Source organism: Balaenoptera acutorostrata, chromosome 14 (assembly GCF_949987535.1).
Source record: "Balaenoptera acutorostrata chromosome 14, mBalAcu1.1, whole genome shotgun sequence".
Classification (NCBI taxonomy): domain Eukaryota; kingdom Metazoa; phylum Chordata; class Mammalia; order Artiodactyla; family Balaenopteridae; genus Balaenoptera; species Balaenoptera acutorostrata.
Genome location: NC_080077.1, coordinates 58,404,990 through 58,432,416, shown reverse-complemented (window position 1 = coordinate 58,432,416; position 27,427 = coordinate 58,404,990). Strand labels below are relative to the sequence as shown.

Below are 27,427 nucleotides of genomic sequence, written 5' to 3'. Positions count from 1 at the left end.
TTTAAACTTTTTAAGGGAATCTCTTCAAATTTCTTTTTTCTTCGTATGCAAGGAAATTATTTACTTATTTACTTTTATATACAATATGTAATTTATGTAACCATTCAAAATGTTCACATTGGCATTCCTTGTGTTTGTGCGCATGTGTGTGTGTGCATGTGCGTGCGTGCGCGTGCGCACACACGCAGTAGAACAGAGTAAGATAGAGACAGAGGGTGTGACAAAAAATGAAATAATGCATGTCTGCACACATTTCCTACTTAAGCAGAGATACTAGGATGATATGAAATTGGGTTATCACTTCAGGAATTGGAGGGTAAGTCAGATGTTCTAATGGAGCCCATGAAGTAGTTTGATCAAAATATCTTATTTAAGAGAACCACAGCATGTGGAGATACTGTTTTCTCCCTTACATGAAGAAAAACTGGGTATTTATTTCTCTCACCCCTTCTTTCTCTCCACTTCTAAACCACCTATCATGGGTCTCCCATGTTGTATTGATGCCACATTTCCTTTTCTCTCGGCTTTCAGACGGATGCTGCTCTCATGTATGATGCTGTGCACGTGGTGTCTGTGGGCGTCCAGCAGTTTCCCCAGATGACAGTCAGCTCCTTACAGTGCAATCGACACAAACCCTGGCGCTTTGGGACCCGCTTCATGAGCCTAATTAAAGAGGTGAGTCAGGAGAAGCACATCTGTCCTGTCTCGCGTGTCCTCAAGCTGAATGAATTGAGATTATTGCACTTTTCCTAACAGGTGACCTTTTACTTTTATCTCTTAAATTAAACTTTCTACCTCTCCCCATACAAGCAAAATTAACATTTTTACTAAATAATATGGAAGGGAAAAATTACATGATAAATAAATGGATTTCCTACAAAATATCTGTGATTGTGTGAACAGATGAAAATCAGTGACCTATGATTTAAGATATTGTTAGTTTTCACCTTTCTGAATCTTTATATATGTTACTTTTCATTTATGTGGAAACATAGATGTTTGAAGAATGTTTATATCATAGGCCACATGATATGCAAAGAATTTTTAACATGAATGCCCTTTGCACTACACTAAATTACACCCAATTTGTAAGTTTTCAAGAATTGTTTTTTAGAGTTATGGTTCCTAAGTATAACGTCTAGTTATTTTAATTGTATTAGAGTTAACATAAAACAAAATATATGGATTCATGAAAGTGCAAAGTTTACTTCATGTTGCATAATACAACCATTTTTATGGCCATGTATCATTTCTAATTATGTCTGTTATAGTTTTAGACCAAGCATGCCCATAATGAGAAAGAAAAAAAAAGAAAAAGAAAACTCTTAAAGATCACACACAAACATACACACTCACTTCATACACACATATTCTTCCCATTCTTCCTCTCATGAAGGAAATTCCTTTGTCAGCAAAGGATACTTTTTATTTGATTACAACAGGAGTTTTTTTAATTAAAAAAATTTTTTTTATTAAGTATAGTTGATTTAGGAGTTTTTATATGAAAGTTTAACTATGAAAATTTAATCTTTGCTATGAAAAGTCACAGCTGTTATTACCATATAAAATTTTTCTTTAATGGCTTAAAAGAAATCATCAGCTCATCGTATAATAAATTACTCATCATGAAAATAAAAGTGCAAATAGAATCATAATTAAGAATCATCAAGTCCTTGGCAAAGAATGTCCATGAAATTTCCTTGTCTGATTGTTATTGAACTGTCAGATAGGTGAAATGATGCTCCTAGAACAGTGTGCAGTTCTTTTGTTACTCCACATTCTATATTTACTTCTGGTGTAAAAAACTAAGCATCACAGGGCTGCAAACAGCACCCTGGTTTGGCTAGTTGAAGAAGAGCTTTTTCTGAATGCAGCACTGGACAACTGAGAAGTGTCAAACAACCCTGTAAGAAGCTGTTGTATGAAACTCGCTATTGTTTTTATTTTAGGGTGTTATTGAGGATCTTGTCCACTAAATCAGGGGTCCACAACCCCCGGGCTACGGACCGGTACCGGTCCACGGCCTGTTAGGAAGCAGGCCACACAGCAGGAGGTGAGCAGGGGGTGAGCGAGCAAAGCTTCATCTGCCGCTCCCCATCGCTCCCCGTCGCTCGCATTACCGCCTGAACCATTCTCCGCCCCCATGCATGGAAAAATTGTCTTCCATGAAACCAGTCCCTGGTGCTAAAAAGGTTGGAGACCGCTGCACTAAATCACACAAGGTCACTCTTATGAGGACCGAAAAGAGACGTTTCTGTCAGGTCTCAGTACCAGGAAAAGCTGAGTTTCTCCTGGGCAATTGGTGTGTCTTAAATTATGGATCCTGTATGTTACAGTTCATCATATTGACTGATTCTATTTTAGAATCCCTACACATAAGTATCTTCTTTGCTTTGGTTTCTGGAAAGTTCAGAATTGAATTTGTGATTGGATTTATTAGTTGCACAGTTTCACCTGATGTACATTTCCCTGTGCTGTCTTTAACCCAGATTTGTTTTACTGTTCTGCACTTTTGCTTCTGTACTTCTTGATCCCATTGCTTATTCTTATACTAAATATGGATTTTTGTTAACTGCCTGCAATTATTTTCTTTGGACAAAGTTGAGTTAATAAAATTTTTTTCTTTTTTACTGGAGACCTGTTAACACAGTAAACTCGGTGATGACCTGTTGCAATATGCATAGAGATATATATTATACTTTTTTTTTCTATTTTATTTGTAATTTATTAGCCTAAATCTATTTTAGAATCCCTACACATAAGTATCTAAGAAGCACATGGAGCCTAAGAAATGTAGTAATAATGATATCCATCTATAATCCTTATTGAAATGTTACCCTTTATCTACTGGGTTTTATTACTTCTTTTGAGTCTCAGTATATATTCTTTCAAACATAGTTGTGAGTATATGTTACATTATTTTAAATTTTCATATGTAACTATTTTCCCAAGCTACTTGCAAATGACAGATAATATAAAACATGTAATTGGGGCTGTATAACCAGCAGAATGGGAAATCTTTTTATATTAAAAAAAAAACTCATTATTTGCTCACCTTTGAGGGATGAACCCATTGTGTAGCTAGATTATTATATTCCCATCTCCTTCTACCTGGAGAGAGCCTTCTACAGGAAGTATAGTTTGATGTGAAGTAATTTTGATATATTTCTCCCAGCCTCACACAAAGAAAAATAAAGTAATAAGTTAATTATTCTAAGTGGAAAATGTATAATTGAAGCAGTATAGCATAATTTTTCCTAGATTCAGTTTCCTTCATTGTAATAAAATGTTTACTTTATATTAGTTTGGTATTAGGAGTGGTATTTTATAATAGTAGTTCTGTTTGTAATCTCCAGCAAGATAGTCACTATCTCATAAATATTATAAGTGACCAAACCCTTCTCACTTTGCTAAAAGAGGTTTGCTATTTAAAACATAAGCCACAAATTTCTCGTAAAGGAAAGTTATACCTGGAAAATGCATTATTTAAAATGAAAAATTTACAATAAATTTTTACTGAGACTAGGATATCATATTTAGAAAAAACATCCTTCAAAGTTCAGAAGAGAATAAAAATGTATAGCAATGTAAATTTATGAGAAGTAACAAAAGATAAAACATTTTGTACAAAATTGTTTTATCTTCTCATCCTTTACTAATTTATGATTTTTGTTTGTTTGTTTGTTTTCCCCATAGGCACATTGGGAAGGCCTCACAGGCAGAATAACTTTCAACAAAACCAATGGCTTACGAACAGATTTTGATTTGGATGTGATCAGCCTCAAGGAAGAAGGTCTGGAAAAGGTACTTGAGACATTCAGTTTATTTACTTTAATTATTAAATAAACATATCCTAGTGAAGAAATAAAGAAATATTTCCTGTTGTAGACACATTTCATTGACATTTAACTTTATTGAGTAACTCTAAAAAATACATCTTCAATTTGTTATATATATTGAATATAATAATTGACTATTAGGACTCAAGGATAAAGGATATCTTAAGGCAATTTAAATGTTTTTATTTTTTCATCAGGTTTTTCTGATTCTCTGCATACAATGTATATAATATTAATTTAAAATAATATATATTAATATATTAATATAATCTTAATTAGCTGTAAGATTTGATATAATGATTAGAAAATGTTTGATGTAATATGAGTCTTTGTATATGCAGCTTATAATCACAGGCCTTCATAGACTTTCCTACTTAGAGCAGACCATACAGAAGGATTAAATACTGAAACATGTTTCCGCTGCTGGATCATATTCAAGAGAAATGTCTGAATTAATGTACATGAGTAAATTAGGTATGAACACAAATGCTACACATTACACTGGGTCTATCTTTCTTGATTCCATTTATAGGTATTGAGGTAAAGTACAAGAAAGACTCATAGAATTTGGGGGTGTGTGCTTACTTTAAGAACATTTTAGTGTAAGTTTGTAATACATGCATTTAGCTGTTTTCTGATGGATTCATTGAAAGTTACAGATTAAAAAGATATTTTGATAAGAACTTGAGAAAAAATTCTGTTTGAGATAACATCGCTTTAAAGATAGTGAGTTATGTTTCAGCTAACAATTGAACATGGAGCATCATTCATAGATGGAAACTGAAGAAGGAAATTGAATCAAAATAAGGGGTATTTTAGCCTGAGAGAAAATAGCATATATGAATGTTGATTCAAATGATGCAGGAGAGAGAAAACACATATTTTTGATATCACCAGGACAAGAAGTATATCATGGCCAACTGATGACTGAAGTTAACAGAGATATTACCTCTTCTCCTTGAGAGTTTCAGGTTGTACCCTTTGTCAAGACCATGCAAAATTAGGAATCTTTTATAATAAGCTGGAACTAAAATATTCGTGAGGCTGTCACTTCCTAATTACCTTGCTTCCAAGATAACAACATTAGTCTATACCCAAAACTGGAATTGAGAATGGTGGAGTTTAGTCAGCTCATATGGACTTATCTCAGTGTTTACTGGGGATGTTATTATCTTATTTTTGGAAGTACCCAAGTCACTAGGATGAGCTTCGACCACTGCTTGTATTTCAACCCATCAACATAAAAATGGTGATGCTCTTCATGTTACCGTAGGCCCAGTCCCTTGGACTCAAAGAAAATATTAAAGAAGGTTTTCCTAGGCTCTAGTGTGAATTATATAAAGATCCTGAATATAATGGTTACCAAGTATATGTGAGGATCTACCATATCGATAAGCAAGGTATCACAATGTGAGTTATAAATGTTGACCTGACATTCATCAATATTTTGTGTTCAGACAGAATTAGGCTCAAATCCTTGTTCTGCCATTTACTATTTATAGACAAGTTTCTTAATCCTTCTAAAACACAGCATCTTCCACTGCATCCTGGGGTGGTAGCAATATCTGCCTCATTAAGGCTCCTAAGTTTTGTTGATTTTACTTTTATTTTTTCCTAAAAAAAGTATAGTTACCAATCCATAGATGAAAAAACAGAGTTCCTACCTTGATAGAGTTCACACTTCGGAAGATTCAATAGATGGTGATTCAGGAGGCTTAAATTACTATTCTACTTCTATCACAACAAGTGTGTGAACTTCCTCCTTCCATCCAACTTCTCTGGGCCAAATTCCCCATCTCAAAAAAAGTAGAGTGCAAAGGGCTTCCCTCTTGGACAGGCTGAAGTGAAAATATCATGGTCTCTAAAAGAACCTGGAAATACGTTAATAAGGGTCGAGGCTAGGAATTTTAACTATCCTCAGTTCTATCTTCTCATGCTACTGCCTTTTCCTAGTTTTGTCTTGGTCATCTTTGACTAGCACACTTTATTTATTCATTTAATTCTCTAACAAATATGCAGTGAACTTCTATTTTGTGCCCCTATGAAGGTTTTGCTCTAGTGAAGAAAACCTGCCAATTATAAATTGATTCATAAAATTATATCGGGTTGGCCAAAAGATTCATTCAGTTTTTTCCGTAAAATGGCTCTAGTAGCATTTAGTTGTATTTAACTTCATTCGAAATAATTTTTTTAGATTGTATGTGACAGCTGTCATATCAGCGTGCATTTAAAAAAAGACATCAAAATTGGTGAATTTTTGTGTAGCCATTTTAATATTGAAGATGGAAGAAAAACAGCAACATTTTCAGCATATTATGCTTTATTATTTCAAGAAAGGTAAAAACCCAACTGAAATGCCAAAAAAAGATTGTGCAGTGTATGGAGAAGGTGCTGTGACTGATTGAACATGTCAAAAGTGGTTTGCAGAGTTTCGTGCTAAAGATTTCTCGCTGGACGATACTCCATGGTCTGGTGGACCAGTTGAAGTTGATAGCAATCAAATCAAGACATTAACTGAGAACAATCAATGTTATACCACGCGGGAGATAGCCAACATACTCAAAATATCCAAATCAAGCGTTGAAAAGCATTTACACTAGTTTGGTTATGTGAATCGCTTTGATGTTTGGGTCCACATAAGTTAAGCAGAAAAAACCTTCTTGACCGTATTTCCGCATGCAATTCTCTACTTAAACGTAATTAAAACGTTCCATTTTTAAAACAATGGATGGGCAGTGGCAAGTGGATACTGTACAATAATGTGGAATGGAAGAGATTGTGGGGCAAGTGAAATGAACCACCACCAACCATGCCAAAGGCCGGTCTTCATCCAAAGAAGGTGATGTTGTGTATATGGTGGGATTGGAAGGGAGTCCTTTATTATGAGCTCCTTCCAGAAAACCAAACAACTAATTCCAACAAGTACTGCTCCCAATTAGACCAACTGAAAGCAGCACTCGACGAAGAGTGTCCAGAATTAGTCAACAGAAAACTCATAATCTTCCATCAGGATAACGCACGACTGCATGTTTCTTTGATGACCAGGCAAAAACTGTTACAGCTTGGCTGGGAAGTTGTGATTCATCCGCCATATTCACCAGACATTGCACCTTCGGAGTTCCATTTATTTAGGACTTTACAAAATTCTCTTAATAGAAGAAATTTCAATTCCCTGGAAGACTGTAAAAGGTGCCTGGAACAGTTCTTTTCTCAAAAAGATAAAAAGTTTTGGGAACATGGAATTATGAAGTTGCCTGGAAAATGGCAGAAGGTAGTGGAAGAAAAGGGTGAATACATTGTTGAATAAAGTTCTTGGTGAAAATGAAAAATGTGTCTTTTATTTTTACTTAAAAAACCAAAGACACTTTTTGGCCAACCCAGTAATATAGGATTGGGCAGTGAAATGTGCTAAAAAGAAAGATCTCTTGCTTGTATGTCATTAAGATGATATATTTTGAATCGTTTTCTGAAATGTGAATCTTAGGATTGAAACAGTTAGCAGGAGTAAAATCCATACTTCTGATGTTTGTAACTGTGGAGCAGATAAACCAGGAAGGAACAGGTATATTTCTGACAGAGAAGTAGGACATATTCAGGGAACTGAGCTCGGAGTTAAAATGCTACTCTGGACATAGTTTTCCACTTAGATAGGGTTCATAGATCAAAGTGAATTCTTTCTCCTTTATCTCGATGGAGATCTTGGTTAGAACCCAGCCCAGTTAGCCATGGTCTAAGAAGGGTCACCAGTACCGCACACACAACCAACCACATCTGGTTTGTTTGTTTGTTTGTTTAACTGGAGCAAGGAATAACGAATTTATCCAAAAAGCCGACAGTCTGAGAAGATGGTGGACTTGTGTCCCAAAGAACCATCTTACCTGAGTTAGAATTCAGGCTTCTTTTATACTAAAAGGGGAGGGAGTAAAGTCAAACATTTCCTGGTTCCCGTCAGCCTCCAGAGGGGATGTGTTAATTTCTTCCTTCCTGCAGTCATTCACAGGTGGCAGGTCTAAGAAGGGTCACCAATACCGCATACACAACCAACCACACCTGTCCAAACAAGCTCTTGGGCCATGGCAGTGCCTTCTCTAAAGCAGAAGAAGGAGAGTAAGGGGATAAAACAGTAGGCAACTTTGTCTACCTCAGGCAATAATAGGACAATTTCTTTCTTTAAGATCCTGGTATTGAAACTACTAACAATAGGAAAAGGAAATCAGAATAAGTGATTTTCCCAGCTTGAATTCTTCTGGTCAGTTCAAAGACCGTATTGTATATTCCACTTTCAAAATATGTTTAGAATCCATCCATTTCTCCCTAAATCCATTGCTACAATCATGGCCAGGGGAACCTACCCCGGACACATACACTGGAGCCCCAACAAGCCTCTCTGTTCTACTCCTACTTGTAATCCATTCCCCAAATCATAGCAGCCAACGGATGTCTTCAAAAGCAAAATGATCCATGTCATTTCTCTATTTAACTCATCCCTTTATTTCCATTGTATTTTGATTAAGATCCAAACATGATTTACAATGAATTCCCTACCTCTCCCACTCAACTCTCACCATCTTCTCAGGTGTTTTCTATGCTCCAGCTATACTGGCTGTTTCTCATTTCCTCACAGGGTCAAGACTTTCTATTACTTTGGCAGTAGAGTTTTCCCGGTCTGGAATACCCATTCCTATCACCTTTGCCTGGCTAACTTCTTACTCATCCTGGGGGTTGCAGCTTACATTTACTTCTTAGATAGGTATCCCCTAAGCTTAATTAAATTTAAGTTTCTCATAGTGTCCTCTACTTTTTCTTCCTGACACTGCCTATAATTGTGTATTTACATACTTTTTTTTTTTTTTTTTTAAGGCTGCGTCCCTAGCCAGAATACACATCCTATTAGGTGCAGAAAAATGTGTCTCCTTTCTCACTATTTACATATTCAAGGCATAGCAAAGTGTCTGGCACAAAGTACATCCTCATGAAATGTTTACTGACTGTTGAACAAATGAAGGATCTCTATGAGAATCATAAGAGATACTTCACATAGAATACTTACTCAAGTGTCTGGTGCAAAGTTATTTTCCAATAGCAGAGCTTTTTTCCCCCCACTTTTTCCAGCTTTGCTCCATACTTACAAAGTGGGAAGAGAAATCCAATAGTCAGACAATCAGTGGGCTGGGGTAGTGGGTCAAGGCTTCAGGGGGTGAAGGATCTTATAGCACAGGAGAAAGCAGCACTGAAGTCTGAGCTTATAAGGATGCACCAATGGCACCTCTGGTCTTCTACATAGTGCAGTTGAATACTTTCTGACACTTTATTACATCAATGAGTAAAAATAATTATTCTATTTATAAATTTTCCTTTTTTTTCTTGTAAGTTTATGTGTGGAAGTAAACAAAGACCACTTGGATGAGAACAAACAGAAGTTGTTATTCAGAGCTTGCTATAGCAAGGGAGCAACTTATATTTGTCAGAGATTCAAGGGCAGGCAAGGGAGTGGAAACGCTTTATTTGGGAAAGCCTCAGGTGTGCTCTGATTGGAGATTGTTGGCATGAGGAAACTGGAGGTGGGCTAACAAGAAGCAAGGTATCTTGGGTGATTGGTTTGGTGAGTTTCTCTGGTTGCTCCTGAGTTGGAAGAGAGGGGAAAAAAAAAAGGAAGCTGCAAGTTATTGAACAAATCTTGACCATTCTGGGCAGATTGCTGCAGAGGTTGTTGTTTGGCTTCCCAGGATGCTTGCTTCAGAGGATCTGGTTAAAGTTCTATTGTCATACATGGTCTGACTGTTATCTATTTGTGTATTCAGTCTGTCAGTGGAACTTGGAAGAAGAAGGAGAAATAGCAAAAAGAAAAACGGCCAAGAAAAATGGACATAATTGGCATGAGGAAATAAAAAATGTCTTCATAACTGACAATAAAATTAATATTTTTAGGGTTTTTTTAATATAATATGTAACTGGGATATGATTTACCATTGGAAATGGCTTAACTTACTTACCTAGTCTTCTGAGGCTTAGCTATGTTTTAGGAAAGACCAGCTTCAGATGGAACAAAAGCATGACTAATGGCAAAAGATATTAAGAAATATTCAGAAGGTTCTTAGAATATTAATTCAAAAAGATTCTGTTTAGAGCAAAAACAGTTGGAAGGGTTTTACACAAAATAGGTTTGAACTGAGTTGATGACACTACATGATAATGGTGCATTTCCATTGCAAGCTGAGCTATCTAAAGGCCATTAAAAAAATTAAAAAAAAAACTTAGACTTTAAAAAGAATTCCTTCTAAGAAACTGTAATACAATAATAAAATTGCTTAATCCTACCACATTATTGAATTTTATTATTGAATGTCCATTGTGACAACTATGTACATCATGTGCTTTCCAAGAAAAAAAAATCAATCTCTTGCTATTATACTTTATTGATTGTTCAAATGGATTTTTATTATACTAGAGAATATCTTCTTCTAAATAGAAATGTTAAACTAAAATCATACTTGTGTACCTCTCTTGCCCTTTCTGTAGCATCAGAATTTGTTATCTGTTCTGGTTATTTTGCTGATAGTCTCTTAAAATGTGATATTTATATTAAAATAGAACTTGGAGAATAGAATGTTCTGTCTCCTCAGTGGAAAGACCTAATAAATCCTTATTGAAATTGGCTTTTATGTTAATATTATATTAATTTAGAAAAAAACATAAAGATCAAACTAATACATTTATCTGGCCAGAAATGGTGCTAAGGGTCCTGTAATTGTATAGGCCTATGAACAATCATGCCATGTGTTTGCCTCAGCGTGCTTTTATAATAAAATCAGCTTCTAACTTGTGCATCTTTAGGGAAAATCTTGGAAAAGAAAACTGGCTATAAAAAGCCATCTTATGTAATATATGTTTGCCAATTTCTACAAAATTAAGTATTTATATAAATAATATAAATCAAAATAATCCATATTTGCAAACCTTTAAAAAGTTTAAATTTGTTATATTTTACTTTCAAGTGAAACTTCATTTCAACTTTTAAAATCTGTGTTTTCTGAATATTCACTGCTTGCATTTTTACCCACCAGTAGAGAAACTGCTATCAGCAATCCATAGGCTTCCCACTGAAAACTCAAATATTTTGATAATATATGGAGAGAGTGAGAATTAGTAGTGAAACCATGCCTGCCTGAGTTTACAGGCATATATGTTCCAGGAACAGAACATGTTTCAAAGTGCTTTCTGAAGATTTTTTTTTTTTGTAGAATGTATATATATTTTTTTTAAATGGTAATTTCTGTAGAAAATTTTACTATTGCGCTTTCACTTGCCAGTAAAATCCTATAGTCATTAGCTCCCTATGAAAAAGGCGTCTGAATGGAATTTACAGTCTTCCAAATTTATCTAAATCTGAAAAGCCACACTAGATAAGTGAGACTTTTTTTTTTTTGATCTGTAGAAACCTAATGCATAGCAGTTTTTATCTTTCTCTCTTTGATGGCATTTGATACATATATCTTGGTCCCCATGGCAACAATGACCCCCAACTTTCCTAGGAACTGAGATTTCTTTTGCCTCCCTGTAGGAAAGCAATGCTAATGGTGATGTTGACCAGTAATCTTTAAGCCAGTGGGAAATGTGGTGTTTGCTTCTTAAAAAGCAAAACTGGATCCCAGGCAGGACCCAAACTTAGTGGGTTTTTTTTGGAGATGTTAACCATTTAATTTGTCCAGCTCTTATAAAGAATCATTACATGCCCTATTTCACAACTGTACTGACATTTTTTTGGTTTGTGTCAGTATATTTATAGTTATTATTTTGCTTGATAACTTTTAACCTTCAGGTTGGTAAAATATTTAAGAAAACTCTGTATGATGTTTATGTTTAAAAATCAATAGGATTGCCTTACTTGAGGGCACACACTTTCTTATTTTGGTCCATCAGAGAATATCAAATATTGATTTTTTTCTTTCAATTACTGAATTTGAATTAAACATGTATACTAAATGTAACTGTAATACACTGGTTTTATTTCAAAGAAATAAATGAACTACATTTTTATCCTTGCAAAAAATGGCCCTTAATTGAATATTGTCATGTTGTTATATTTGAGAACAGTTAACTCATTGATTCAAATTTTATTTTAAAAATCAGAACTACCACCTGTCTCTTAACTCTTTATGTTTAGGGTTGACTTTGCCCTAAACAAAAATAAAAATCTTAGATGTGAAAAATCTATGTTTAGATTAGTCATCCCTTTCTGTAAGATCATTATATTGTATACTTATTGATTTATTGCTTTCACATTAACGCTGTAGTTCTCAAATGGTGAAATTCCAGACCCTATGTTAACTGGTTAATAGACAGTTTTAGAAAAGTTGTTAACTGAGGGTTTCTTTGCGCTGTACTCATAGGCCAAATCACTTCTGTATGAAAAAGACTCAGTTCCCAGGTAATTGTTCTTTACTCTGATTTCTCCCTGTCAGGGAGCACATAGGCATTTCTAGGAAATGTTTCATGTTTATTGTTGAGAGATCAGATGACAGTTCTTTCCGAAGTGATCTCCTGTTAATACTTAACCTAATGGAAGTACAATACTATTCATTGTTATTAGACAGTAATGTAAGTAACTATCTGTACTTTCCATTTAAAAATTTAACACAGGAAGGGGTGAAGTAAATGAAGTCAAAAAGTCTCTAATTTACCTGCAACACTTAGTAAGAAAACTACTATGTTGAAAAAACTCTGTCCTCACTATTCATGTTCCATATAGACTTGAGAAACCTGAGTTTGCAAATTATCCAGAAAGAATGGTTACACTAGTTAACCGAGAAACATGCAGTTCACCAAAGTATATTCAGTCAATTGGAGAGAATATTTATCTTCCAAATGTAAATTAGCATTTACCAGCACCTTCCTTATGCTTTTTACTTCTCAATACCCTCAAACAGTACTATCAGGAATGCCTTTTCTTCTCAAAGAAATAGTAAATACAATGCAAGGCAAACTGTATGGGTCATGTGATTGTAGGCAGCTAATTATTGGGAAGAATTTTTTTTATTGAGGTATAGTTGATGTACAATATTATATAAGTTACAGGTGTACAGTATAGTGATTCACAATTTTTAAAGGTTATACTCCATTTTTAGTTATTATAAAATATTGGCTATATTCCCTGTGTTGTACAATGTATCTTTGTATCTTATTTTATGCATAATGTTTTGTACCTCTTAATTTCCTACCCCTATATTGCCCCCTCTCCTTCCCTCTCCCCACTGGCAACCACTAATTTGTTCTCTATGTGTCTGTTTCTTTTTTGTTATATTCAGTGGTTTGTAATATTTTTTTAGATTCCACATGTGATGTCATACATTATTTGTCTTTCTCTGTCTGACTTATTTCACTTAGCATAATATCCTCCAAATCCGTACATGTTGCTGCAAATGGCAAAATTTCACTCTTTTTTATGGCTGGGTAGTATTCCTTTATATATATACCATATCTTCTTTATCCATTCATCTGTTGGTGGACACTTAGGTTGCTTTCGTATCTTGGCAATTGTAAACAATGCTTCTATGAACATCAGGGTGCATGTATCTTTTCAAAATAGTGGTTTTGTTTTTTTTGTTTTTGAATATGTACTCAGGAGTTGAATTGCTGGCTCATATAGTATTTCTATTTTTAGCTTTTTGAGAATCTTCCATACTGTTTTCCAAAGTGGCTGTACCAATTTACACCAATAGTTCCCTTGGTGTACAAGGGTTCCCTTTTCTCCACATTCTCACCATCATTTGCTATTTGTGTTCTTTTTGATGATAGCAATTCTGACAGGTGTGAAGTGATATCTCATTGTGGTTTTGATTTGCATTTCCCTGATGATTAGTGATGTTGAACATCTTTTCATGTGCCTGTTGGCCATCTGCATTTCCTCTTTGGAAAAATGTATATTCAGTTCTTCTGCCCATTTTTTGATGGAGTTGTTTAGTTTTTTTGCTGTTGAGTTGTATGAGCTATTTATATATGTTGAATATATATTAACCCTTTATCGGTCATATCATTTGAAAATATTTTCTCCCATTTAGTAGGTTGTCTTTTTGTTTTGTTGATCATTTTGTTTCCTTTGCTGTGCAAAAGATTTTAAGTTTAGGTCCCATTTGTTTATTTTTGTTTTTTCTCCTTTGTTTTAGGAGAGGGATCCAAAAAATATTGCTATGATTTATGTCAAAGAGTGTTCTGCCTATGTTTTCCTCTAGGAGTATTATGGTTTCTGGTCTTACATTTAGGTCTTTAATCCATTTTGAGTTTATTTTTGTATAGGGTGTTAGATGGAGACTCTACATTATGCTAACACTGTTTTATAATGTACAGTGTGGTTTCTCATGATCACCACACAGGCCTTCTTTGGAAAAGTACCACTTATGTTCTTTGTTCAAGACAGATGAATTTGTCTAAAATTAAGTCAAAACAGTGTATATCAGAGAATTTGTTTTCCTTTTTACATTGCTCTATAATGAAAAACTGTATTGCTTTTTTTTTTCATTCTCCAACATCCATGGTTATATTGTTAGTAAATGTCAATAAGACAGTGTAAATAGAATTTTGATAGATCCTATTGTGCCAGCTGGTTTTTAGTGGGGAAATTATTTCTTAACTTTAAATGAGATTGACTTTATATATAACTAATATTTTACACTTAGCTGGGAATGTTTATTTTGTTCCTACCTGAGAAAGTTTTTGGTATACTTGTCAAACAAATTATTATTGCAAATTCCGCAGAGCATAAAAAATATGTCTCACTGATTCTGCTTACAAGAAGCAGTGCTAACTTACATGTTTAGAAGAAATTATAAAATGCTAATTACAGATGAGACAAGCAATTATGTAGCTCAGGAGAGGAAAGAAAAACATTCTTTGAACATAAAGGAGTAATATGAGATACAAAACAAAGGAAATTTATACTGAGAAAACTGTCAGAAACAAAGATAAATAAATAAAGCATCAACTAATTAATGAGATACTCAGATAAATAATTTTAAAATCATTCAGAAAACAAATGTTTTTTCTACATTAAAAAATAAAACAAAGCAACCAAAGAGAAAACATATTTTACCAAATGAAATTATTTGAAGAATTTAAAAATAAATCCTGAGAAGTATAAAATGTAAAGCATAAAATATTTACATAAAATTCTTACAAATATTTATATTAACATATATAAAATGTAGCTTAGGAAAAATTCAAATAAGTAGCAAAGATATGTGACTTATTACTCCCAAAGTTAAATATGATATTAAGGTAGAACTTGAACAGAACATGAGGAACAAAACATGAAAAACAAAATATGTGTATGAAAGAATAGACACATAGTATACATTCAATATTTGCTGAGTGAATGAATGAATGAATGAATAGGTGTGGAAAGTTAACAACCTAAAAAAACCTGAAAGTCTTCATCATGTAGTAATTCACTCATTTATTCCATTCAGTCATTTATTCAATAAATATTCATTGGGTATTTATTATCTAAATTTCAAAGTTGTGACATCCTCCTTGAAGGCACTTAAAGTTTAACACAAGAAGATATGATACATAAAAATGAAATATAATTTTAATTCAAAGTAAAACATAAATGGAATTTCTGAGACAAAGAGGATAACATTTATTCCTTCATTCAACCATTATATTCAGAACCCTCACACAGAAAACCCCTAGTATGTCCTGTATTCAAAGGCCTTAGGATAAAAGGATGAGTAAACCAGTCTCTAGCCTCAGGGGATTTAAGTTTTAACTAGAGAGTGATAAAAAAAGAATTACAATTAAAATGTAATGTGATACTTCTGTGTTGGGGGCATACATAAGTTGTTCTGTCCATTGCTACACAGAAGAGGGAACTGCTTTTCCCAACGTTTCTATCAGTGATGAAGATACATATGTAAGGTAGTGAAAGAGGGAAAACATACATTTAAAGAGTACAACATGTATAGAAAACATGACCACATGAATAGTTTAGGAAAATTGTAAATGCAGTAAAATTCACCTTCAGAAAGTGGAGAAACACCTTATATTTCTGGCAAACATAATGAAAAAAGAATTACAGTCTCTATCTCTATGTCTCTCTCTCTCTCTCTCTCTCTCTCCTGATTGAGATTTAAAACTTCCAAATAGAGAATACTAGAAGCTTTCAATAAAAAAATATTTACCAAAAAAGAAACAAATATTGGACTGCCCTCAGTCTCTTTAGTAACATTAAATAATAGAAAACATGACTAAAACAGAGCTCTTGAAGGAAGAAGGCTATGACACAATATGTCTTTATTTAGTCAAGTTTTCTTTGTACAGGAACATGACAAAAATATTTTCAAATCTACAGATAGAAGCATGTCACATAGTTATAGAAGCATGTCACATAGTTATCCTTTACAAATAAATTGTCTTCTATAAGAACAATGATAAATGAAAGCAAACACTCAACGAAGAGGAAACTGACTAGAAATCCTAGTAAACAGTAAAAGTAGTTAAAGCATACAGAGAGAAGTTTTTGAATAATAGTTTTAAAGATTATATTAAAAATTACATTTGTTTTCCTTGGAAGAGAGATGATCTATCAAGCAAAAGAAAATGAGAGGCAGTGTCCACAACCCCGGATTAAATTAACTAAAACTATGGATCAGTATGTGTAGTAGCAGAATGAACCAAAGTGGTGAATTTTCATAGAATAAATGTCATTTTAATTTTTATGATTCAATATTGATTTTATGATGTGATTGTAAAAGTTTAAACAAAAGTTGACAATACCCCTTTAGTAGACTGAAAACTTTGTTATCTCACAAATTACCACAGGAAAAACTGTCTACCAAAAAATCCAGAGGTAGAAAAGAAATAGTGAAAACCAGATAATATGAAAGGAACAAGGTTAAAAATAAGATCCAGGGAGGAAAAAGATAGGACATTAAAAACATTCATGATGAGCTGCTTATAAAGAAACCCATAAAATGTGAAGTATGTTGAAAGTATAATTATAGATAATTATTTATCAGCAAATGCAAATATACAAATAAGGTAAGCATGATTAATACTAGGTCCTGGAAATTTAGGTGAAAAGAATTACTTAGAATAAAAAGTTATTTTTATGTGATAAAACATACTATCTAGAAATAAAGGCAACAGTCATAAACTATTATAGTATCATTCAATTATGTAAGTCAAACTATTAAAAGTAGAAGATGAATTGTTAGGAAGTTGTATTATACCATGAACTGTCAGGAGGATGGTAACAAACACAATAGTTTTGGAAAGTTATATGACAACATGTACTAATAATCCTAATAATTCATATTATTTGGGCTCAGTAATTCCAATTCTAGGAATTTGTTTTTAAAATAATAAATTACATGGGCAAGTATTTGTAAATAACTGTGTTTACTAAAGCGTTGTTTTTAACAATGATAGTTAAATTGTGATATGTTTATATGATGTTCATATTATACAATCATTCAAATTATGAATTTGATTAATTTTAATGCCAGAAGAAAATGCTCAAAATAGTGTAGAAATAGGATATATTTAATAATTTATATAATACTTGTAGCACACTTATAAACACCTTACATTGACTTCTTTTTCGTTTAATCCTCAGAGTAGCTCTGTGAGGTAGATAATGTTATTCCCCCATTTATAGATGAGGAAATTGAGGCACAGAGAAGTAATGTGCCCCAGTCCCCTGGTGGTAAGTGGTGGAGATGTAATGGGATTCAGGTAGTCTGACACCCCCTTCAGAGTCTGGGCCATTAACTACAAGGCTATGATGGAAATTATGCAAGGAACATACATGTAAAGATAAAAGACTTGAAGGAAATACACTAAGCTTTATTAGCTATGATTGACAGGGGTATGTGTGTAGGTTCAAAGTTTAAATTGATGTTCTCTTTTATAATTTTTGTGTGTTTTATAATTTGACAACAACAAGTATACATTCTTTTTATGACGAAGAGCAAATTTATTTTCAGAACCATTCAGAATATAAAATAAGAAAAATGAATAATACCATAATTTTCTATAGTTCTTTGTGGTTTTTGAACTACTTTCAAATTACTTATCTAATTTGATGCTTATAATTAAAGTGACCTTATGATTTAGTATCCAAACCATGACATGTTTAATTGTACAAGAGGGTTGCTATTAATATTTACACCAAGAAGATAACCGTAAATTTGAAGTATCCAAGTCAGCCAAGATATAGACTCACTCTATTTAAAATACCTCTTTGAGGTCAAGAGTACTTTATTAAATTTTGGAACTGAGAAAAAAAAATGACTTGATTAAATCATATAATGAAAAAACTCATGGTTCGGAACATAGATTAAAAGAAAAAAGATTGTCTTGACTTAATCAATGGCTCTTGTGATTAAAACAAAACAAAACAATAAACCCCACTGATGAAAATTTCTTCAATCAATAGAAAATTTTGAATTATACAGTCCTAATAGATTTAAAATCTGGGAATCATACAAAATTTTATTTGATTTAAAATGTTATGCCATTGAAATTTCTGAAACTTCATAATATTCTGCTCAGAAACCTGAGATTTATAAAAAGGGTTACCTAATATTTGTGATTATAGGTAATTGTGGATTCATGAGCCAGAACCCTTTCATCCAAATAGTACTAGAAAAGCAACTGACAGAGGATGAAACTAGATAAGTATGTTTAGAAGAATGAACATCCAGCTAAATTATTTTTTATAAAACGAATCTTGGAGGATGATGTAAGTGAAATGGGCAATATTTTGTATTAGTGATTTGATTAAAAAGTTGAAAAACTTACTGGTCAAGCTTGAGGGTGTCATTTGGCAGGTGACAGTGGGCAAATGATGTCTGCCAGTGCTTTGGCTGGTAGAATTACATGTCTGAAAGAAATCTAACTATTTAACCAATAGTGAAAAAAAGGGAAATAAAATCCAAGGGACAAATGTGTAATAGGTATTAATTATAGATCAGGGGCAGAAAGATGGCAGTGACTGCAAAATACAATCTGCAGATGTCTTGTTTAGCCAACAGAGTAGTTTTTTGTTTTTTTTTTTTAAATGATTTTGAATTTGAAACAATTTAAGTAGGTCAGCAGGCATTCTAGGTTTGACATCCCCTCTGTGCTCCACCCAGGTCCCCAGCAGGGCCTCTGCTAACTCTGGTGATGCCTTGCTGGGAACCTGAAAAAAGTACATGCTCTGGGAACATGCAGCCCAAGGCACACAGCAGAGCGGGTTGGGACTGTGGCCCCTCTTGCTATTCTGCCTTGAGATTTTTGTGAGATTTAGAAACTTCACTCCCTAGCCTGGAAATTCTTACTACTGGCTTATGCCCTTTCATGTCACACATTGATGCTACCCGTCCGGCCCTTGAAAACCTTCCATTATTGACCCTAAGTTATAATTAGTCTCTGTCTTTATGACCTCATGGTAGTCACAGTCTAAAGTAATTTAAAAGATCAGTAGGTAATTTACTTTGGAAAGAATGCTGAATCAAGATTTTTTTTCTTTTTTTCCCCTTACTGTATTATTTGACTTTTTTTCTTAACTGACACAAACATTAGGAATATATAGTTTTTAACGGTAAGAGGAAAATTAAGTAAATATGAGAAAATATGGCAAGAGGTTTTTTTTAAACATCACTAAAAACATTTATATTGAATTCCTAGTATAATCAAATAAGTTCTTGAAGAAAAACACTGAGGTTTACTTTTATGTACAACTATTAGAATGACATATCTATTCTTATGAAGAACAGAAGTTATTAATATTTCTACTTTTGTGCTTCTCCAATTAAACGGAGAGAGATATCTTTAAAAGTTACTAAGAAAGCTATGCAAATGAAGAGATCAAAAAGAGTATGTATGATAAAATATAACGAAAATAAAAAGATCATAACATTTAATTTGGATTTATGCTGATGAGACCCTTGTTAGCATATTTAGGTAGACCAGAGTAAATGTTACGTGCTAAATCAATGTCACATTAAAGATAATTTACAAACAGTTCCCAACTTATGATTTTTCACTTTACAATGGTGATGGTGCAAAAATGATACCTATTCAATAGAGACTGTATTTTGAATTTTGAATTCTGATCTTTTTTTCTGAGCAAGTGATATGTAGTACGATAACTTCTTGTGATGCTGGCAGTTCCGTGAGCCACAACTCCCAATCAGCCACTCCATCACCAGGGTAAACAGCTAATACATACACTTACAAGCATCCTGTTGTACATATAACCAGCGTGTTATTCATTATAGTTCAGTATAGTATTCTATAAGTTACATGAGATATTCAACATTTTATTATAAAATAGGCTTTGTGTTAGATGATTTTGACTACAACTGTAGACTAATGTAAGTGTTCTGAGCACGTTTAAAGTAGGCTGGGCTAATCTATGTTGTTTGGTAGGTTGGTGTACTAAATGCATTTCTGATTTAACAATGTTTTCAACTTATGATGGGTTCATCCATAAGTTGAGGAAGATCTGTATGTACAAAACTTTATTTTAAAAAGAAATTGATAATTTATAGCTTCATTTGAGGAAAACAAGTTGGGTAATTGGCTAGGGGCATACATAAGACAGATTTCACTACTGATGACTCCCAGGTTTGAGAGGGTGAGGAAAAGTAATGCTGACTAAGAAATACTGACTCTGTGTCTCCTTTTGCTTCTGCTTTCCTTTAGTGGTCGCCATTGTTACATGACATGCAATGGTGCAGGTGCATGTATGCAAACCACCCAATCTATGTATTTAGTGGCATCTTATGCTTATATGTATTTCCAGAGGTAGCTCTATGTCATCCTATAGACTGTGTTCAGTGAGTATAAAATGTCTGAACACAGCGAGTATATGGCCTAATCTATCAGAGAGTATTAGTTAAATTAAAATACATATTGAATAGAATATAAGTAGAAGTATTAGAAATGGGTTATCCAGATGAGATTATGCCGTAATCTCCTTTCCTTGGAGTATTTTATAAGCTGCAAAAGTATATTTTTAAAAGCTCTGCAGGTAACTTGGGGTATGATTTTGCCCTACTGGGGGTTTTCTGAATATGAATTAATGCCTCTTTTAAGCCTGCTTTTACCTATTAATTTACCCTGGATCCCCAGGTTTTGCTCTGTCTTTTAGCTTTGTCCATATAATATGGCATGTTATCATTGTAATGAGAGGATAAGATAGATCCATTACTGTCAAAAATATGTGCTATTAATGAGTTTCCAGCCAGCTATCAAGGTATTATCAGCAGTAGTTTATCTTGGTGAATGAAAGTCTGAATGGAAAATTAAGCTCCCACATTGACTGTAGAAGTGCAATGGATCATTTTGTTCTTTAATGTCACACTTCAGTGGACACACTTCACAAAGCAGTGAATCATGCTTAAAACAAGCAGCCTTTACTTCAACAACAGCAGATAACGCAGCAGATGTGAATAATAAGTGTTAGCAGTCTTAACTTTCTCTGCAGTGCTCTCTCCCAGGTGCCTGATGGACGATTTACAAAGTACATATGCTATTTTATAGATTGGAACTTGGGATCCAGCCAGTGGCCTGAATATGACAGAAAGTCAGAAGGGAAAGCCAGCCAACATCACAGATTCCTTATCCAATCGTTCTTTGATCGTTACCACCATTTTGGTAAGTGTTTTTCCATTCTTTTTAGATAAATGTAGGTACACATGGAAATGGATAGAAAAGGACATTGTAATTGGAGTAGTAATGAACAGAATGTAATATATTTTACAGTTATTTAGCAATTACTGTATAACAGATGAGTCAATGTTAATTTAGTCACAGTTTTATTTTGTTAGCTTTTAATGATATAAACTATATTAATGTTTGGGCTGCTTATGTTGATTAATAATACTGCTTCATATATTACTGGAAATCTTTATGTTTCTACAAAATTAGTTGCTATTGAAAAATTGTCAGTGTTAAGATTTGAAAAGTACACGGACATGCAGCTGTATAAATATACTTATGTGAGGAGCTGCATGTGAACTTTGCTTCTGCTTTCATCTCCTGCAAATATATTTCAGAGGGCATACCATTTATTTTTCAGGACTATTTCTATTATAATTATATTTTAACCTTGATTTCAATTTAATTGTTTTCATCATGGCGAATTCACTTTTACTTTACTAATCTCCCTAATGAAATCAAATGACAAGTGCTGTTTTAGGCCAGAAATATTTTCATCACCAACAGAATTAAATTAATACTGATAAGCTGGATATTTTTACCCCTCTTATAATTATATATTTTAATTGGATCACACAGTAATGTTTACGTATGCCTACCATGCCATTTGCAAATGGGAATCTTAATTTTAGGACAAGCCAGGGCTGATGATTTAGTGAGTACTTTTACCTACAGAATAATTTTATCAATACTAGTTCTTATGATTCCCCAGGTAATCAATAGGAATGTAAGATTATTGTCCAGAACAAACCTCCACACAATTTTAGCATTTATATAATTTCTAAATTTGATTTATGGTGGCAAATCAAGCCAGGAAGAATTCATAATCTTGTCCTTTTAGTAACAACAAAGGATGTCAGATCTCTAGGCATGTCAAAACAAAAAGGCTTGTGTTAAAGACTCTTGATAATGAAGCAAAACTCGTAATCAGGAAATGACAGTGATGGAAGTTCATAAGGAGTTTTAATTGCTCCCTTGCTAAGAACCTCAGTAAATACTTGCTCCATCATATCCAAACTTCACTGGTCCCTTTAACTTAATTTTATATCTCCTTCTCTTTTCAAAGATAACTCTCAAACCCACCAATCCACCAGCCCTGGTCCTCAGATGGAATGTCCTCACAGGGCACTAATATATCCTTTTTCTGCCAGTATATCCTGGATCTCATAACCTGCTGCTGGGACAATTACAGTAACTACGTAACTATCTCGCCTGCTGACAACCTTCTCCCTTTGCAATGCACTTCACTCTCCACTGTGAAGATCTAACTCTGTCATTTCCTGCTTCTCTGCTTACAAGTCTTTAGTGAATCCATACTGACCATTAAAAAGGCCCCCAGGTTTTGACCCTGACATTCAAAGCTTTCTACAGTCTTGTCTTCTCCCACCTTTCTATTTTCATTTCCCATTACTCCCTTCAGGAATCCTGCATTTTAACTGAACTGGGGTAATCAGTTAGCCTATTACTATGATTTTGTTAGCCCCATTCCCTTTGTTTGCAATATGTTTCTCTCCATTTCTGAAATATAGAACTTGTCGATAGTTTATATTATTTAGAATTAATACTATATTATTCTTAAGTTATTTCATATGTGCAATATTTCTCCAAACATCACTGACCATTCCTTGGAGAATTAGGATCTGACTAAGCCTCCTGTTTTTACACCACATGTGCCTCTACAATGCTCACAGAGTAAAGAGTGCTGGGCAAGGGACACCTGTCATCTTCAGCAACCAGCCCCCATACTCCTTTCTATGTTCTTCCTGATCCAGCCAAACTCTCAAATGCATCACCACTTATTTTATGGCTCCAAATCTTTGCTCACTTCTTTATGATCCCCTGTGAAAAAGTTTTCATCCTTCCAGACCCATCTCAGATGACATGCTCTCTGTGAAACTCTTTGATCTTTTCATTTAGTTGTGAATGTTTGGGGCGGGCAGAGGAGTGTACACTTCATGTATCATAATACTCTATCATAGCACTTACCATGTATTTTTTTTATTTTAGAAATTTTGTATATATCTGGGTCTCTATTTGGCATGGATCTGTACAAGGCCAATAATCAAATTTTACACTTTTTAAATCTCTTAGTGTCAGAGAAGAGTGACTTGGGCATAGGAGGCGCTCAATAAATATTTGTCAAATTAAATAAAATAAATGATATTTAATTAAGCAGAAAATTAGAGGGATAAGCAACTTTTAAATGGCTGTATTTAAATATTTTTCAAGTGTGCAGGTTATTGCAAACTTCTTGTCCAGACAAAGCAGGTGATTAAGACTACCCATACAATTTCTCAGTATTGTTTAATTACTCAGAGTTATTTTATAAAAAGTATCCAAATATTTTTCTCAATAATAAACAATTTTATATCTATTCATAAACAAGTGGTATTTAATCCTAGCTTCATATCAGAACCAGGCATAAAGCTTTTAAAAAATTATTGCTACCTTTAACTGTAGGACATATTCATTTTTTTAAGTTCCACAGGTAATTCTGACCTATAATGATGACTGAGAAATATTCCTCAGATCATTGCTCCATATAACCAAGATGTAAGATCAACTCTGGAACATACTCTAAGCTTACATTTTAATAAATAGGTTACTTATATTTTAGACTATGTCACTGTATTAGTTTCAAAGAGATTGTGATTTTTGTTAAAAAGAAAGGTACGTTATTTGTTTTTATATCACTTAGTTGAAAAACTTCTTTTTCTGAATACTCTGATCACAGAGTATCCACAATCAGGAAAAGATTTGAAGAGATTTTTTACATTATTTATATAAGCCAGCTTGATATAATTTATTGATACTTAATTTATATTTTATAAGGAAGTATGATCATTTGATTTATTTTATGATTATTTTGTCCTTTTCTCTCTTGGAAAATCTCAGAGGAGATTCTGGCTATGTTGTGAATAATGATATCTCCACAGAGGGAAGTTCACTTCATGCTTCTTGTTTGACATTTTTATTATGTGTCTTAAGAAAAGCCAGTGAGGTTTTCTAGAATTTGGCATTATCAGTGTGCTTATCATAATCAGCTCCATTTCTTTTGAATTTTATTTATTTATTTTTTTATTCATTCTTTTTGTATTTAACAAATATATACTTAGTGATGATGATATACCAGGCTTTGTGATAACCACTATATTTGATGGAGAAAATAGACACCGTCTCTGCCCTTATGGAGCTTAGAAAATGGTAGGATTCATAAGGAGAACTACACACACACACACACACACACACGTACCACACACCACACCTTGTGATTGAGATATAAGAGAAAGATAAATTGTGTGATGCCTTTTACAGAATGATCCAGAGTTACACCAGGGACCAGGAGTGGAAGGATGGGCCAGGTTAGGTCTCACTGCAGAAGGATAGAGAGTTGAAGTCTGAGAAGAAATTATCAAGGTAAAGAGAGGGGGAAAGAATATTCTCAGCAGAGAGAACAGCATATGCAAGGGCCCTAAAGCAGGAAAGATCTTGAAAAATTTGCAAAATTGAAAGAAGACCATGATAACTGAGGCTGGTGCTTTTATCTGCTTCTCAGCTTCATTAAATAAGGTTATATGAATATGGTTCATTAAAAAAAATAATAATACACATTTTTGGTATGTCTGCTCTCTGCTAGACATTGTTCAAAGCACTACTCATAGATTTACTCATTTAATTGTCATAATAACCTTTTGAGGTAGATACCATTATCCATACTCTTTTACAGGTGGGAAAGCTGGTATTCAGATTGCCTAAATAACCTGCTCATGGTCACAGAGCTAGAAAGTCGAGAAGTAGGCTTTCAACCAATCTGTGTGTCCAACTTGAGCAACCAATACTGTAAAATGAAGTCTCTAGTGGCCCAGGATGGAAAAGTCTAACAACTATAGTTTATGACCAGAATAGCATCTTGATTGAGAATTGTTCACCTAAAGCAGTGCTTCTCATCCAGAAATCCCACATATGCTAGAGCACTGTGATGACGTTACAGGTGTGTCCGTAGACATCTAGACGTTTCCTCAGGGGCCAAGATTTAGGCTACTCTTGCTTGAATGCCTCGGGCCTCCTGTTTCTCCCCTCTCCTAATTTAGCACTCAGTTTTCTTACAGCTTCTTTAAACCATAATCTCAGATTTTTCTGGGCAATCAAAAGAGTAATGGGGCTTATCTCACTTTTTCTCTTTAGAATTGAGATTAAGCATCTTGTTTACTAATGATTTTTGCTCCTCTTCAACAATATAACCTACGCCCAATACACTGTATGGGCGTAGTATATATCAGTAGTCATATCATGGAATGAGTTCATTTTAGAAAGCTCTAAACAATTTTTTAAATATTTATTTTTTTAGTTTTGACTTAAATGATGTCATACAATTTGGAAATTATGTAACCTCACCTGCAGGTCTAGACCTAAAACTCCAGCCTATTCATGCCCTCTCTTTCATATTCCTCATATTACCACTCTGGCTTTTGAATTTCAGATTCAGGGGTTAAAATTCCCTTGCTTCTTGTGTTTATCATTATTATTGGAATTACAGATATCAACCTTAGAACCGTGTTTTCATATATGATGATTTCGTTTATTGCATAACAATTGTTAAAATATAAATTCCTGATCACCAAAAATATAACAAAAATACTCTTTCTGAATGAGACATAGAGAGCTTTTGAGAACAATGTGTGCTCTATTTTCAGTTTATTAGCCTCATCCTGTTGTCCTTACTGCTATGGATACACTAGCTAGGGGCAGTATCCGGTGGCTGAATATTTATTTAAGTTCACAGAAGGAATGCCTGTTTTCCCTCTGTGTTCTTGGTTTTCAATAGATTTTTCAGGCCTTTCTAAATACGTTGAGTGCTCCCCACTATGCGGCTCCTGTATAATAATTGATTTTTGTCCATCAAAAGATTCCTAGCACTAAATGCCACTGTACATGTTCTTTCCCTTAACGACTAGTAGCACTTTAGCGTGCAAATGACTATAAATTTGGTGACTTTTTCAGAAAAGTCACTTACTCTTAAGGAGGTTCTTTCTTCCCGGTTGCTCAATGAATTGAACAAATGTGCTTGCATCTGCAACTTAGTCTTATTTTTTATTTTCTTAACACTTCCTGGAAGGTTGTGTATTTCAGTACTGAGTTTACTTGCTTAGGCTTGTTAGGCTTTATTGTTGCAGCCCACAGATAGAGGAGGCTTATCTGGGAGCAAACTCCCAAGGACAGTGGAAGGAATTACAGTACAAAAGAGAGAAGTGACCGAATTGTCCCCTAAATGGTTCTGCAACTTCTTCCATAATATCAACAAAAGCAGATTTCTAGGCCTTCAAATCTGTCCCTGCAATAGGGTTTTCCCTCTGATTCTTCTCGTTCCATTGTCACAGAGTGACTGTCAAGCACATAGTTTTTTGTTTTTTTTTTTTGGCTATGTTGGGTCTTCGTTTCTGTGCGAGGGCTTTCTCTAGTTGCGGCAAGCGGGGGCCACTCTTCATCGCGGTGCGCGGGCCTCTCACTATCGCGGCCTCTCGTTGCGGAGCACAGGCTCCAGACGCGCAGGCTCAGTAATTGTGGCTCACGGGCCCAGCCGCTCCGCGGCATGTGGGATCTTCCCAGACCAGGGCTCGAACCCGTGTAAGCACATAGTTCTTAGAGAGTTACTAGCATTCGGGCTTGGAAACCCAAATAATGCAGCTTCACAAAGAAAAAAGGTTTTTCATTCTTATCGAGATCTATACAATTTCTAAGCAATTTTTAACATGTGTTGTGGAGCTAGTAATATCAAAATAATTTAAGGAAGATACAGTAGGTATACATGTATAAGTAGTACATGTATAAATACTACTTATACATGTTAATGTGAGATGAGTGCCTCATTCAAACTCAGGCTG

General features: G+C 34.1%; 1 protein-coding gene across 7 annotated transcripts in view; it reads left to right on the top strand.

The window, feature by feature from the left end:
• GRIK2 (glutamate ionotropic receptor kainate type subunit 2) overlaps nt 1-27,427 on the top strand; it is a 639,626-nt gene that overhangs the window by 406,573 nt on the left and 205,626 nt on the right. For all 7 annotated transcript variants that reach the window (XM_007169640.3, XM_007169639.3, XM_028163387.2 and 4 more), the window contains 3 exons: nt 532-675; nt 3,697-3,804; nt 21,369-21,482. In XM_007169640.3, coding sequence (XP_007169702.1) covers nt 532-675; nt 3,697-3,804; nt 21,369-21,482 — 366 coding nt within the window. The remainder of the gene's footprint in view (nt 1-531; nt 676-3,696; nt 3,805-21,368; nt 21,483-27,427) is intronic.